Source organism: Bactrocera dorsalis, chromosome 4 (genome assembly GCF_023373825.1).
Source record: "Bactrocera dorsalis isolate Fly_Bdor chromosome 4, ASM2337382v1, whole genome shotgun sequence".
NCBI classification, from domain to species: domain Eukaryota; kingdom Metazoa; phylum Arthropoda; class Insecta; order Diptera; family Tephritidae; genus Bactrocera; species Bactrocera dorsalis.
The window spans coordinates 24,848,909-24,864,964 of record NC_064306.1 but is presented as its reverse complement, the minus strand read 5'-3'; the positions used below and the strand labels follow the sequence as shown (position 1 = coordinate 24,864,964).

Sequence of the window (16,056 nt, the reverse complement as noted above, 5' to 3'; positions counted from 1 at the left end):
GCAAAGTTTTCCGTCACAAAAAATCTGAGTCAATGATCGGGTATGATTGAAAAAATTGTGATCGTTGCAGCTCTCTGATGTATATGTAGAAAACCTAGATGTTAACCTGAGTTGCTCCTTTTTTATGTTTATATTACTGTAGAAGAAATAAAAAAATTACGTATTATTTATTCGAAAAACCAATTAGCTATAGGCAATTCCCCTCTTTGCATGCCTAGCTAACTCCACTCATCTAACACCCTTCTCTCTATGGTCCGACACCGTCAAAACAGCACTTTTGCTGGGCCTACTGTTAGATGTCCTCGATGATAACTTTCCTGAAGCTTATTTCCCAAGTGGAAATTGGACAATACTTACAACAACAACCAGACCGTCTATATTTAACGAAATGACAGATATGATAACATATTTAAGAGTCATCAAGAAAAATATGTAGTTTGCTGTTATTTCAAAGAGGTTATTATATTAAATAAAATTAAATATTAAGCATTTTTAAACAAAATTATTTTTTAAGAATTTTACAAACAAATAATAATTTGAAGGGCTAATTTGTATTCGTTCAGAGGCACTATAATATACATACTTCCTCATGTACCGCCTGAATAATGATATTCTAGAGAACTTTTTGGATAGATCCTCTCCTGTCCTGTAACTGGCTGAGCGAAAAGCAAAAGCTGGATTCTCAATTATAGTCTTCATGCACTAAATTAATTTGGCTGTGGGAAAGATAGATAGATTAGTAATTGAGGCATGCACTGCGACCATGGGTCTATTGTGCCCTCTCCTAACTCACAAAGACTCGCTTAGCCCCAGCATATTGATAAAGTCCAATATCCTGCTGGGTGCTATCGAGGCGATGTGATCCCTATCCGGAAACATGGATCCGAGGGCCTTCGACCTGCGCCTACAGACTGCGTGGCAGTTGAATAGCAGGTGCTCCGGGGTTTCAGGCTCACTGTCGCAGAACCGACAGTTAGCGCAAGATGAAAGGCCCGGTTCTTTTCGGCTAGGCTGTCAAGCCTTCCTCTACACTCCCGCGCTAGTAGCGATTTGATCTCGTAGGAAGAGATCGCTTTTAGTGCCGCTTGACTATCGCTGAATATAGCTATTCGCTCGTTGCGATAGTTGTGGTGGAGGTTTATCTCAATACACCGACTTATGGCCAGAACTTCGGCTTGGAAAATGCTCGGAAAGTTCCCCATCGGAATGGAGAGCTTGGTACGCGGACCCGCGATACCCGCACCTAAGTATTCCTTCAGCCGTCTTCGAGCCGTCGGTGTACCACTTCAATGTACTATCCCTTAGCATTTGCTCAAGAGTGGGGTCGTTCCACTCACTCTTGATACCGAGGGTAACCTTAAGCCTTTTCGTTAAATGGGTTGTTTTGCTGATGCCGTCCCTCGGGAGGAGGGCAATAGGAATATCACCATGCACACGCATGCTAGCCGCTGAAGTTTAGCGAGTTGGGTTACCACCGAAGCCTGCACCGCCACGGAGGCCCAGGACACCGCCCCGTACGTTATTATCGGTCGGACAATCATGGTATATAAACACCTAATGATTTTTGGCTTACAGCCCCAGGATTTACCCACCAGCCGTTTGCATACCATCAGTGTTTTTGTTGCCTTGGTTCACATGCTGCTTCCATCGCAGGGTAGAATCCAGAGTGAGACCTAAGTACTTAACCTTGTTAGTCACTTCAATCTATCTGCCCCCAAGTGTGAGGTTCATCAGGCCGGGTAGGGACCTGCGCCTTGTAAAAGGGACAATGGTTGTCTTCGAGGAGTTGATGTTTAATTCGACTCCCCTGCACCACCCCTTTGCCAGATTTAGACCTCGTTGTACTAGGTCACAGAGAGTATCCTCAAATTTACCTCTTGCTAATATCACAATGTCGTCCGCATACCCTTGGCAGCGGATCCCATTGTCAGTTAGCAATCCTAGCAGCTCATCCACGACAAGGCTCCACAGCAGTGGTGATAGCACACCACCCTGTGGGCATCCTCTTGTCGCACCAAGACGAATTGTTGTATCGCCTACTCTGGTCTCGGCTATCCTGGTGCGCAGCACAGCATCAATCTATCTGCGCACCGGTGCAGCCACCTTCCTTCTCTCCAGTGCCCTGGCTACACTCCTGTTAGATGTGTTGTCGAAGGCACCTTCCATATCTAGAAAGCACATATCATCACCTCCCCTTTCTCCAGTGAGCTCTCGATCTCCGAGGTCAACCCAGCATGCAGGGGTGCAGTTTTCAGCGCCGTCGACCTTATATTGTTGTCGATGATCTTTTCCATCGTCTTCAGCGGGAAGGAGGTTAGACTGATCGGCCTGTAGGATTTGGCTAGAGAGTAGTCCCTCCTTCCTGCTTTGGGTATGAAGATCACCTCTGCCGTCCTCCATGGGTCCGGGATGTACGCCAGTGCAAGGCTCTCCCTTAGCAGCCGAACAAGGTGAGGTAGCAACAGCTGCTCGCCCTGTTGCAAAAACGCCGGGAAGATGCCATCCACCCCCGGAGACTTGAATTTTTCGAACGAGGCCATAGCCCACTTGACCGAGTCTGCAGTGACTAGCTGTTTAGCGGTTACCCAATCCAAGCGGGTTGGCCTATGCTCGTTCACAGGTAGACATTGGTCCACCGGGATGGTCTCCGGGAAGTGAGCACGCAGAAGCTCTGACGCTCTGTCCTCCGCGCTGGTCGTAAACGTCCCGTCACTCCTTTTGATAACCAGCTCCGTGCTGGTCTCCCACTGGCCAGAGCTTTGTACAGCCGCGCCGCTTCAAGTGTGGAGGAGACCTTTTCGCAGAAACTCCTAAAACTGTTTTGTTTTGCTGACCTAGTCTCCTTATTGTATAGAGTTAGGTAGCACCTGTACTCCTCCCAGACCCCTGTACGCTTCGCCTTGTTAAATAGGCTGCGTACTTTCTTCCTGAGGTCTGCGAGCTGTCTTGTCCACCAGGGACAACTCACCCTTTAGTTTTTCCCTGAAGGCACCCCAGTTTGTTCTTCGAGGGTTGCGTCTCGGGGGAAGTTGCCTGACCTACACCTTCAGTGCGAACTTTATTATCCTGCGGTCTGACAGGGAGGGCTCCGTTGAAACCCTCCACCCTGAGACCCATCCGTTAGCATGCTCGCTGCTGAAGGTGATGTCCAGCACCTCCCTCCTGCTTATAGTTATAAAAGTGGGTTCACAACCCACATTCTCAATTGCTAAATTACTACCTAATACATATTCTAGTAGAGACTCACCCCTTGCGTTGAAATCCGTGCTCCCCCATTCCACATGATGAGCATTCGCATCACATCCGATGATGAGGGGCAACCTGTGCCTCTTGCAGTACTCCACGAGCCTAATCACTCCCTCAGGGGGTGCGGCTGCTGTCTCCCCTGGGAAGTATGCTGATGCCAGGACGAAGCTTTTGCCTTCCCAGTCCCTGGCCTGTACCGCCACCAGATCCTGCGTCAGGAACTCTGAAATGCAGAAGAAATCGACATTATTCCTGACCACTATGCACGATCTAGGTCTCTCTCTAGAGAGGTCCCAGATTACCTTGTTTTGTTCCGTCTTGAGGCGTAAGGAGTTTGAAATCCCGTTCCACAGTTCCCTTATACCGAGTTGTTGACGAGTGCTCTCAGAGAGCAGGAGTGCAAGCCGAGTAGAAAATCTTTCGGCTATCTGTTGTGATTGCAGCTTCTCGACGTCGAACCTTCCTTGTGTTTGTTGGCGTGCGTTTTTTGCTGCACAGAGGCGGGTGCGAATTTTGGCTGCAACAATATAGTGGTCCGAGTCGATGTTAGGACCTCGGAGCACACGCACATCTAAAACACTGGAGACGTGTCTTCCGTCTGTCACAACATGATCGATCTGGTTGGTGGTTTTTCGATCCGGAGACAGCCAGGAACAGATAACCATATTTCGGCCCCCGGCGAAGTCGATCAGCCTCAACCCATTTGGGGATGTTTCCTCGTGGATGCTGAATTTACCGACCGTAGTGCCAAAGATACCTTATTTGCCCACCCTGGCGTTGAAGTCGCCAAGCACGATTTTGACATCGTGGCGGGGGGATCTCTCAGAAGTGCGCTCCAAGCTCTCATAAAAGGCATCTTTGGTCACATCGTCCTTTTCTTCCGTCGGGGTGTGGGCGCAAATCAGCGATATGTTGAAGAACCTCGCTTTGATGCGGATTGTGGCTAGACGTTCATTCTCCGGAGTAAATGATAGTACTCGGCGACGGAGTCTCTCTCCCACCACGAATCCAACACCAAAATTGCGCTCCTTTATATGGCCACTGTAGTAAATGTCACAAGGACCTACTCGTCTCTGTCCTTGTCCCTTCCATCGCATTTCTTGGACGGCGGTAATGTCAGCCTTTATTTTCACGAGGACATCAACCAGCTGGGCAGCGGCACCTTCCCAATTAAGGGACCGGACATTCCAGGTGCATGCCCTTAGTTCGTAGTCCTTATTTCGTTTGCCATGGTCGTCATCAAAAGGGGGGTCTCTCATCTGAGGCTTATAGTTGATTTTCATTGGGGGTGTTTTGTTTACGTGGCGGGTCCCAAACCCAGCATACGATCCTATGCAGGGAATGTTTCGCCTTCTCACTTTAGCTCGCCTTCAATCGGATGTTCTTAGGCTACCCTGAAGATACTTGGTCAAAGACCAGAAGTCGTGAGATGCTTGAGTCATATGTAAAAGAATCGTTTCTGGCCACTCCCAAGTGAATGGCGATCAGAGAACTTTCCTCACTTGCCTAAACTTCTATACATGACTTCATCCTCCTAAATTACTACCTAATACATATTCGAGTAGAGACTCACAAATCACAGAGACAAAGATTGCGCAAAGGCGAGTTCAATTTTGCTTCGTTCTGCGCATCTACGTCACGATTGACCAACGTGCTATCAGCTGATTTTATTTTGTTTGTTTTTCTTATAGGCTAGTTAGTGAACAATGCAGAATCGTGGGTCGTGTCAGCTGGCACGACCTATCTTACTGGCGCGCAATGTAACCGAACAGTGAAAAACGCTACTCCCTTCTCTCTGACGTGACGATGACGTGAGAATCTGCGACATTTGGATTTTTGCCGTCGCAAATGTCTCAGCTGATTGCTCTCTCACAACGCAGGGTTGCCAATATCGATATACTGCAGTAATTATCAACTTTTATAATTCAATTCAGTCATCGACTAAACGCCGCTGTGAGCATACGTTTGCTCTCTTTCGCGGATCTCGTCTGACTTTCTCACCCGCTTCAGTGCAGTTATCTTTAATTGTTCTTCTTTCGCGCTCTATTCCACGTGTTTCTTTCGTTTGTGCGAAAAAAGGTATAATCTACCAAGTGACTAATTATCTAAAAGTGCAACATGCCCCCGGGCCACTAACCTAGGGGAAAACAGGTTTGCCCTGCTTTCCTCTAGTCCACAATCAAAAAGGAAAAAAGCCAACAAATCTGTTGAAGAGTTTCCTGATCTCCCTCGTGTAAACATTACAAAGAACGACGATCCCAAGTTCATTGTATTAAAATCGTGCGACAACAACAAGCCCCTATCACGTTTTTCATGTTTTTTGGTACATAAAGCCTTTAACGCCATAAGCAAAGATGTGAAAATCACAGAGATGCTACTTGCAAAAAATAAAAAAAATTGCCGAAAAGTTCATCAACATCAAAAACCTCTCAGGCATCTGCCAAATCGAAGCAAAATACCATGAGCAACTCAATAGTGTCAAAGGCACAATTTTCGCTCCGTTCCTCAATCACGTCCCAGACAACGAAATTGTAGAAGGCTTAGAAGCATATGGTGTAACATCCATTTACAGATTTCAGAGAAAAACTGAAGGAGTTCTAACTCCAACAGGTGCGTTACTTTTAACCTTTGAAAGCTACAAACTTCCCGAAAAAATAGATGTTGCATGGAGGAAAATTTCAGTTCGCCCATATTTCCCCATACACTAAAGCATTGCAAAAATCTTCCATCATGCGTCAATTGCAATTTCCCTCCGCACGAAGAAGAAAAATGCTCAAGATTATTGTGCGCAAATTGTTCTGGTGAACATCCCGCGTCATCAATTAGTTGCCGGTGGCTAGATCACCATGGGGGGATCTACAAGAGTATGCTACGGTCTTGAAACCTTCTGTAAGTCGCCGCATCTTTTCGTAGAATTTTCGAGCATTACCCCTGTCGGCCAGCTAATCGAGCTGTTCGTACTCACGCATTTCGGCCTCTTTCTTCTTCTGTCTGCAAATGCGTCTCGCTTCCCTCTTCAACTCTCGGTATCTATCTCATCCCGCACGTGTTGTGGTCGATCGTCACGTTGCGAGGTAGCCAGCCTGTTTTCTCTCCGCTGTGACACGGCACTCCTCGTCGTACCAGCTGTTCTTTTGCACTTTCCGAAAACCAATGGTTTCGGTTGCAGCTGTACGTAAGGAGTTTGAAATGCCGGTCCACAGTTCCCTTATACCGAGTTGTTGACGAGTGCTCCCAGAGAGCAGGAGTGCAAGCCGAGTAGAAAATCTTGCGGCTGTCTGTTGTGATTGCAGCTTCTCGACGTCGAACCTTCCTTGTGTTTGGTGGCGTGCGTTTTTTGCTGCACAGAGGCGGGCGCGAATTTTGGCTGCAAGAATATAGTGGTCCGAGTCGATGTTAGGACCTCGGAGCGCACGCACATTTAAAACACTGGAGACGTGTCTTCCGTCTGTCACAACATGATCGATCCGGTTGGAGGTTTTTCGATCCGGAGACAGCCAGGAACAGATAACCATATTTCGGGCCCCGACGAAGTCGATCAGCCTCAACCCATTTGGGGATGTTTCCTCGTGTAGGCTGAATTTACCGACCGTAGTGCCAAAGATACCTTCTTTGCCCACCCTGGCGTTGAAGTCACCCAAGCACGATTTTGACATCGTGGCGGGGGCATCTCTCATAAGGGCGCTCCAAGCACTCATAAAAGGCATCTTTGGTCCGATCGTCCTTCTCTTCCGTCGGGGTGTGGGCGCAAATCAGCGCTATGTTGAAGAACCTCGCTTTGATGCGGATTGTGGCTAGACGTTCATTCACCGGAGTGAATGATAGTACTCGGCTACGGAGTCTCTCTCCTACCACGAATCCCACACCAAACTTGCGCACCTTTATATGGGCACTGTAGTAAATGCCACAAGAACCTACTCGTCTCTGTCCTTGTCCCGTCCATCGCATTTCTTGGACGGCGGTGATGTCAGCCTTTATTTTCACGAGGACATCAACCAGCTGGGCAGCGGCACCTTCCCAATCAAAGAACCGGACATTCCAGGTGGATGCCCTTCATGCCCTTAATTCGTAGTCCTTATTTCGTTTGCCATGGGCGTCATCAAAAGGGGGATCTCTCATCCGAGGCTGGTTGTTAATTTTCATTGGGGGTGTTTTTTTACGTGGCGGGTCCCAAACCCAGCACAGGGAATGTTTCGCCTTCTCACTTTAGCTCGCCTTCAAACGGTTGTTGATTGGCTACCCAGAAAATACTTGGTCAAAGACCAGAAGTCGTGAGCTGCTTGAGTCATATGTATGTAAAAGAATCGTTTCAGGCCACTTCCAAGTGAATGGCGCTCAGAGAACTTTCCTCACTTGCCTAAACTTCTATACATGACTCCATCCTCCTAAATTACTACCTAATACATATTCTAGTAGAGACTCACAAATCACAGAGACAAAGATTGCGCAAAGGCGAGTTCAATTTTGCTTCGTTCTGCGCATCTACGTCACGATTGACCAACGTGCTATCAGCTGATTTTATTTTGTTTGTTTTTCTTATAGGCTAGTTAGTGAACAATGCAGAATCGTGGGTCGTGTCAGCTGGCACGACCTATCTTACTGGCGCGCAATGTAACTGAACAGTGAAAAACGCTACTCCCTTCTCTCTGACGTGACGATGACGTGAGAATCTGCGACATTTGGATTTTTGCCGTCGCAAACGTCTCAGCTGAGTGCTCTCTCACAACGCAGGGTTGCCAATATCGATATACTGCAGTAATTATCAACTTTTATAATTCAATTCAGTCATCGACTAAACGCCGCTGTGAGCATACGTTTGCTCTCTTTCGCGGATCTCGTCTGACTTTCTCACCCGCTTCAGTGCAGTTATCTTTAATTGTTCTTCTTTCGCGCTCTATTCCACGTGTTTCTTTCGTTTGTGCGAAAAAAGGTATAATCTACCAAGTGACTAATTATCTAAAAGTGCAACATGCCCCCCGGGGCCACTAACCTAGGGGAAAACAGGTTTGCCCTGCTTTCCTCTAGTCCACAATCAAAAAGGAAAAAAGCCAACAAATCTGTTGAAGAGTTTCCTGATCTCCCTCGTGTAAACATTACAAAGAACGACGATCCCAAGTTCATTGTATTAAAATCGTGCGACAACAACAAGCCCCTATCACGTTTTTCATGTTTTTTGGTACATAAAGCCTTTAACGCCATAAGCAAAGATGTGAAAATCACAGAGATGCTACTTGCAAAAAATAAAAAAAATTGCCGAAAAGTTCATCAACATCAAAAACCTCTCAGGCATCTGCCAAATCGAAGCAAAGTACCATGAGCAACTCAATAGTGTCAAAGGCACAATTTTCGCTCCGTTCCTCAATCACGTCCCAGACAACGAAATTGTAGAAGGCTTAGAAGCATATGGTGTAACATCCATTTACAGATTTCAGAGAAAAACTGAAGGAGTTCTAACACCAACAGGTGCGTTACTTTTAACCTTTGAAAGCTACAAACTTCCCGAAAAAATAGATGTTGCATGGAGGAAAATTTCAGTTCGCCCATATTTCCCCAACCCAATGCGTTGCAAATCTTGCCAAAAGCTTGGCCATACACTAAAGCATTGCAAAAATCTTCCATCATGCGTCAATTGCAATTTCCCTCCGCACGAAGAAGAAAAATGCTCAAGATTATTGTGCGCAAATTGTTCTGGTGAACATCCCGCGTCATCAATTAGTTGCCCAAAATTCCAACAAGCGAAAGAAATATTAAAAATAAAAACGGAAGAAAAGTGCAGTATGCGCGAAGCAGCAAAGAAATACAGAGCGCAAGCTCCCTCCCCCACTCCTTTTCAATCATTCTCTGAAATTACCAAGCGACCTGCTCCCACAGCAATTAACAATATCAACATACCCACTGAAAAAACTACAAAAACAAACAATAATGCTAACATCATTCCTATATCTCCACCAACCGATACATCATCCACCTCTTCATTAAAATCAAATGCAATAAGCCTTACCGCTTTATCCCCATCCCCCCAAAGTACTAATACCAATCTTCCCACATTTCTAAACTCTCAGCTCAGCGAAGCAATGCATTCCACCTTAGCAAGCGCTAATACTATGTTCGGACCGACAGCGAAAACATGTTTTCGTGGGAAAAAGTGGTTTTCGCACGAAAACTTGTGTTTTCGTCCATGTAAAAACTGTCAAACGAAAACACAGTTTTCGCTGAAAACTGATTGAAAACTTACATTCCACTCATAATAATCGGTGCCTGCTCTAGTTTAATCGATTTTTTTGGAAGACATATTTTGCCGGCCCTAAATTGTCACTTTATATTTGTTTTCATTCCAAATAAAAATAGAGCTGCTGTCACTTATTATTAATTTGAAAAATGGAAAAACAAAAATATAAAAAAAGAAGTTGTTGGAGTGATAGGGCAGAAGCCCTACTAATTGAATTGTGGCAGAGCAAAGTAAGTGCTTTTCGCGGTTCAAGGAAGAACAGCCACATTGTAGAGGAAATGGCAATGGAGTTGCAGCAACAAGGTGTGCATTTCACGGCGAGTGAAATAAAGTCGAAAATGCACAATCTTTCGCAGAGATATAGGTATGTAATTAAATAAAATTAAGGAAAAATATAATTTTTATATATATATCATGTTTTACAGGAAAGAGAAGACAGCAGTCGGATCAACTGGCGGTTCTCCCTCGCAGTGGCCGCTGTACGATAAAATGAGATCCGTACTGTTGCCGTACGTCAGCTACAACGCAGAGAGCTTAGTGGAGGAAAGTTTTCAAAGTAAGAAACATTTGTTTTGTAATTCAATATATTATTTATATTTACATATATATATACATTTTTAAAAAGGTTCTACTAACTCGGAACCACTCCAAATTTCGGTGGAAACGGCTGCGTGTTCGACATTTGTTGCTGCATCTCCATTGTCCTCACCAGTTTGCCTGCCATCACCCTCAGCGATGTCGATGTCGTCAAGCGATACTTCTTCGCAACCATTACCGTCTCCAGAGCCAAGTGATACTACGAATAAAAGAAGAAATCATTTTCAGACAATAATTTTAAAAAAATTTGATCAAATCGAAAACCAGCTTGAGAAAGCAAGTCAAGAATTCAGTGAAACCAGCAAAGAAATTAAGGACTTGACGAAAAAAATGGTTGAAAACGATAATAAAAAAACAGAAATGATAGAACAGTACATAAAAGATTCGAAAGAAACAAATGAGCGCTTGCTTGAATTTCTAAATAAATAATAAAATTAATGAATAAGTATAATCTATTTAATAATATATGTTTAAGATGGATATGTATAATTTTATGTTTGAAAAATAAAATTGAATTTTGTTTTGTGTGTACAACTTTATAATCTATTTAATAATATATGTTTAAGATGGATATGTATAATTTTATGTTTGAAAAATAAAATTGAATTTTGTTTTGTGTGTACAACTTTATAATCTATTTAATAATATATGTTTAAGATGGATATGTATAATTTTATGTTTGAAAAATAAAATTGAATTTTGTTTTGTGTGTACAACTTTATCTTTTTTTTTGGTTGGTTCTTGTTATTAAAATAAAAAAAATATAATTTTTGCTGAATTATTAAAAATTAAATCTTATATCTTTTTTTATTGAAATTAATATTATGATTTAATTTAATAAATGCGGTTATTTATTATTAATGCTATTTGTAATAAATAATAAATATATTTTGGTGTATGTTGCACAAAATTTTTTGATACTTTTAGAAATAGTTTAATTCTATTAAATATAATGAATGGAATACTAATTGCATTATTTACCCTATCAAGGTAACCCTTTTATCAGGCAATTCATTGAATGAAATTAACTAATTTCAAATGAAATAGGCTGTTTTCATCTATTTTTTTTTCTATACTTACATTTAAGTTGTATATATGTATATCTTAATTGTAAATTAAACTTTAAGTATTTAAATAAATAAAAAAAGTACTGTTTTAAAAATTAATTTTTATAAATCTATATAATTTAAAATTCCAATATAGACATATAAATAGATAAATGACGAATAATTGGGTAAAATGTGGATGTTGTGATACAATATGCACATGTACTTACCAAAATATCTACAAAGTGCTGTCCGAATCATTTCTCCATTAATTGGGTCGTCAGATGCATATGAAATATCACACGGATTCTGGCGTCTAGTCTCCAACTCTTCCAAAGCGCGTAACCATTTAGCGTTTAGCGTGTCGTTGTTATCAATTAAAAAATTGTGAAGAACGCAACATGCTTTTATTATGGAGTTGGCATTCCGCAAAGAGTTGTCAATTCCTTTTCCAATACGTTGAATTTGGGCCCTGAAGTGTCCAAAGGCATTTTCGACACGTTTTCGAAAGAGGGTAGTTGATTACCTTCTCACGATGAATTTGATATACGCTGAATGGATACGGTTTCATCAGTTCTTTGCTAAATCGAAAAGCCGAATCCTCAATTATAAATACTGGCACATTTATGTTGGAAATTTCTTGAGACATTTTGCTTAGAAAAGGATTTCTCGTTTAAGTGGCGAAGTCTCATAAATTTGGGAGTCTTTACATCACCCGGGACTTCCTACGTTTATGTAAGTAAACCGGTATCTGAAAATACATTGTAAACATTACTTATGTACTTATGTATATGTATATTGAGTTTTTAGACTTTACTTAGCATTAACTAATGCCGTTAAAACGGTGGAATACCACCCTTTATAATTATAATAATCCACAGCTTCTCCAGATGATGGATGAATCTCAATATGGCATCCGTCTGTAAACAATTATTAGAACATTAGCGCAAATTTAAGATTTTATAGCCAATATTTACCAATTGCTCCTAAGCATTGTGGGAATCCAATTACCTCGAAACCAGTCACCAATTCGGTTATATTTTCTCTGTTCAGAGGCAGCATTTTAAAACAGGATGGCTGCAATAATCTCCAGATTTCGGGGCAAAATTCCAGTAAAATTTCACAAACCGTAGATTTTCCTACACCGAACATGTTGGCGATACTACGATACTCTGCAGATGACCCTAAAGCAAATAATGTTATTGCCACTCTTTTTTCGATGGGAATAGCTTTTCGGTAATTTGTATCCTTTTTTTGTAACGGGCGGAGGATGTCACACAATTTATCAAAGGAACTTCGGTCCATGCGAAAGTTTTCTTTAAAAAAGGCAGATCTATTTCATTGGCAATCGTGTTCCCAAAACTGATTCTTACGTTGCTGGAATTAATAATATGTAATTGAAAACTTTTGCATGAGTAGAAACCTTTACAAACCTTTGTCCAACACGAATTAATCGGCATCCCAAGGTCCTTTATTAAATCTAATACGATTACATGTTGTGTCTTTAACTCAGCTATCCTTTTTTCCAAGGCACGGTGCTGAGTAGTCAGACATTCCAATAGTTCTCTTGAAGAACTGTCGATGACCAGGATATTTATTTGGCTTCTCAAAGCCAATGCTTTCGCAATTAACATCTTTTTCTCAGCATTCTAAAAAACACGATCTTTAGTAATAATTATAAGCACATATTAATGATTTCAAAACTTACCATTCTCTTTGTCCAAATGTAAACAAATAAATAAATTTGTGAACTGTCAGTGAAAACTCAGCGAAAACACAAATTGGTCGGTCCGAACGATTTAGATTCCACAATCCCCAAATTTGCTTTCAAAATGTTTTCAATGTCGGTCCTAACATAGTATAAGTTAAATGTCATTGCGCAATTCGCTAATAGCTCAAGTCTCAAACATTCTTCTTCACGCGACTAGACGCGCTATGCCAAGCATAGCTTACTCATAGTTGCCAAGACTCAATGTTCTCTCCCCACTCACTAGCTATTTATATTTCTCCCTTTTCTGTTTCTTGTCTTTACCTTTTTCGGTATGCTGTCGATCATACAATGGAATATGAACGGTTATGCCAACAACTATCACGAACTAGAAACTCTTATCAATTCTTACACTCCATCCATGATCTTCCTTAATGAAACTCATATTCCACAGAATCAACCTGCTCACACGCCAAAATCCTACGTAGGCTATTTTAACAATCTCCAAGAAGCATACCCCACAAAGTACTACCTGTTCGGTCTAATCTCTCAGTAGTTGCCATTGAAATTAATGCACCAACAAAACTAGCAGCAGCTTGCATCTACATTCCACCCACACAAGATTTTGCTTCTTCTGATATTCTGCAATTGATAAACCAATTAGATAAACCACTTATTTTAGGAGGAGATATAAACGCCTGGAGTACAATATGGGGATCTACGCACACAAACGCAAGAGGCGAAAAAGTTGAAGATGCGCTACTTGCATCCAATATTATCTGTCTTAACGATGGATCCGCCACACATTTCTCCACCCACAACACCTTCTCCAATATTGATGTCACGTTTTGCTCTACTAATATAGCGACCACTTCCCAATATTCATACAAACAAATCCGCGCAACAATCAAAATACAAGTACTTTTAAATTTTCATCTAAATTCAAAACTGATGAGGCTGATTGGAAAAAGTTCAGACAAATATGCAACAATCTTTGTGAGACCACGCAAGTTTCCTCCAACTCGAACCAGGAGTCTGCCAAAATTTCGAGAATCATACGTACTGCTTCTCACTTTTCCATCCCTCGAACGCTTCCCAATAAAAGTAGGAAAAATATTCCTTGGTGGAACGCTGACTTGTCCAGACTACGGCTCACCAATCAGAATTTATGGTATGAATACAAGCGAACACGCTCAGCTGAAAACCTGCTCCTTTACAAAAAGGCAAATGCGTTATTCCGACGTTCTGCCAAACATTATAAAAAGAAAAAGTTTGAAGAACTCACTGAGACCATAAACCCCCGCACTAGCCCAAAGAAAATATGGGATGATATCAAAATGCTAACCGGATCTCCTAAACGGCCCCTATTTTCTTACATTCAAACACAAAGCGGTCCATTAACGGCTCCCGTAGATATTGCCAACCATTTTGCTTCTTTCCTGTCACTCTCTTCTTCCGATGCAAGCTTCTCAGACACGTTCCGCAACCTAAAATCTCAACGAATAAGTATTGAACCACCTATTTTGTACCGTTTATCGCCTCCCGCTAAGCAACTAGAGTCGGAAATTCTACTAACCGAACTCGAATTCGCCCTTTCGTCCGTTAAAGGCAAAACCCCTGGTCTTGACAAAATTACCTATCCAATCATTCAAAACTTGCCTATCCAGGCTAAGCATCGTTTACTCAACCTCTATAATAATATATTTGAAAGCGGATGCTATCCTCATGCCTGGAAAACTTCGTGTATAGTTCCTACCCTGAAGCCCAATAAGTCAGCGCTTGATGTCAACAACTATAGGCCGATATCGCTCTTACCCTGTTTGGGAAAACTTCTTGAAAAAGTTATAGTTAACCGGCTGATGTGGTATGGCAACAAAAGAAAACTCATAAGCCCCAACCAAACCGCATACAGAAAGAATTATGGCACCATCGATGCTCTTCTGCACCTAGATCACTTTATATCAAGCGCTCTTTCCTCTAAGAACCATGTCTCAATTTTAACAATTGATTTTCAGAAAGCATTCGACCGTGTTGGTGCCCATATCGTTCTGAGACAATTAGATAAGTGGAAACTAGGCCCTAAAATCAAGAAATTTATCAAGAACTTCCTCAGTCACAGGCAATGCAAAGTAAAAATAAATGGTTTCTTATCCTCCATAGCTTCACTTGACAACGGAACCCCGCAAGGGTCTCCATTATCCGCCTTCCTTTTTATAATAGCTTTCGAAGAGATTACTCAACTCACTTACAACAACCATCGCGGCATCGAGTGCCAGCTTTATGCTGACGATGTAATTTTCTACACAAAGAATGCAAACCTCACCAATACAGCCCAACTGTTTGAGAATATCTTATCCGAAATTTCGACATGGTCCCTATCATCAGGAACTACCATCTCTTACGAAAAATCAAAAACATTACATATTTGTAAAAAACGAACATGCTCAGGTTTACTAACCTATTCTAACAATATTAACATTAGTATGGTAAATGAACTTAAAATCTTAGGGTTAGTACTAGACTCTAAATATAGCTTTAAGGCCCATTGTAAGCATATTAAGGACTGCCTCTTAACGCGACTAAATATAATCAAATATCTAACGTCGAAAAAAAGTTTGATTCATCCATTAACACTTATCAACGTCACCAAGGCTCTAATGATCTCCAAGATCGACTACGCTCTTCCTATCTACGGCAACTGCCCGGCTTCTACAATGAAAATACTCTCACCCCCTTACCATGTGGCCATGCGCAGAAGCATTAGCATTTCCAACAACACCACTAAAAAACCTCTTTGCTGAAACTGGCCTGCCAACTATAATAGACAGGACTATCGACTGCACCAGACGTTTACTACCAAAGCTTCTGTTCACGACCAACACTATTCTCGCCAAAGACGTCCAAAATGCTCTCTCGAGGAAACGGAAACCTAAGTGCTTGTCAGCAATCGCGCGATGCGTTAACTTCGCCAGGCAACTTGAGTTACCTTCCTATAAATGTCCTCTTGGACCTGAAACTCGTCCACAATGGATGATAAAAAATTCTTCATTTGCTATTAAGACCCTGCAACTGCCGAAGGATAAGACCTCAAGCGAAAAATACAGGCAACTCTTCGCTTCGGAGAAGTCAAAATACTCCAGTTACGGTTGGAACTTTATATACACCGACGGCTCAAAAACAGCAAACAGCTCAACGTTCGCAGTCACAAAAGAAAATGGCGACTTGATTCG

General features: G+C 42.1%; 1 protein-coding gene and 1 long non-coding RNA gene across 2 annotated transcripts; one reads left to right on the top strand and one right to left on the bottom strand.

Annotated features, from left to right (window-relative positions):
* Positions 1–9,351: 9,351 nt before the first annotated feature.
* Positions 9,352–10,795, top strand: LOC125778305 (inactive protein tyrosine kinase pTKL-like). Its single transcript, XM_049455195.1, has 3 exons — positions 9,352–9,839; positions 9,901–10,031; positions 10,101–10,795. Exons 1-3 carry the CDS (start codon positions 9,625–9,627, stop codon positions 10,499–10,501), a joined length of 747 nt encoding a protein of 248 aa, XP_049311152.1. The 5' UTR covers positions 9,352–9,624; the 3' UTR covers positions 10,502–10,795.
* A 1,169-nt stretch (positions 10,796–11,964) lies between these two features.
* Positions 11,965–12,953, bottom strand: LOC125778309 (uncharacterized). Its single transcript, XR_007422623.1, has 4 exons — positions 12,827–12,953; positions 12,552–12,767; positions 12,096–12,495; positions 11,965–12,038 (listed from the first exon to the last, which is right to left on the bottom strand). It is a non-coding gene; the product is annotated as an uncharacterized LOC125778309 (long non-coding RNA).
* Positions 12,954–16,056: the final 3,103 nt, after the last annotated feature.

Coding starts and splice junctions, on each gene's coding strand:
- LOC125778305 (XM_049455195.1), top strand. CDS start 9,625: ATGGAAAAACAAAAATATAAAAAAAGAAGTTGTTGGAGTGATAGGGCA. Junction 9,840..9,900: donor AATCTTTCGCAGAGATATAG/GTATGTAATTAA, acceptor CATGTTTTACAG/GAAAGAGAAGACAGCAGTCG. Junction 10,032..10,100: donor AGTGGAGGAAAGTTTTCAAA/GTAAGAAACATT, acceptor ATTTTTAAAAAG/GTTCTACTAACTCGGAACCA.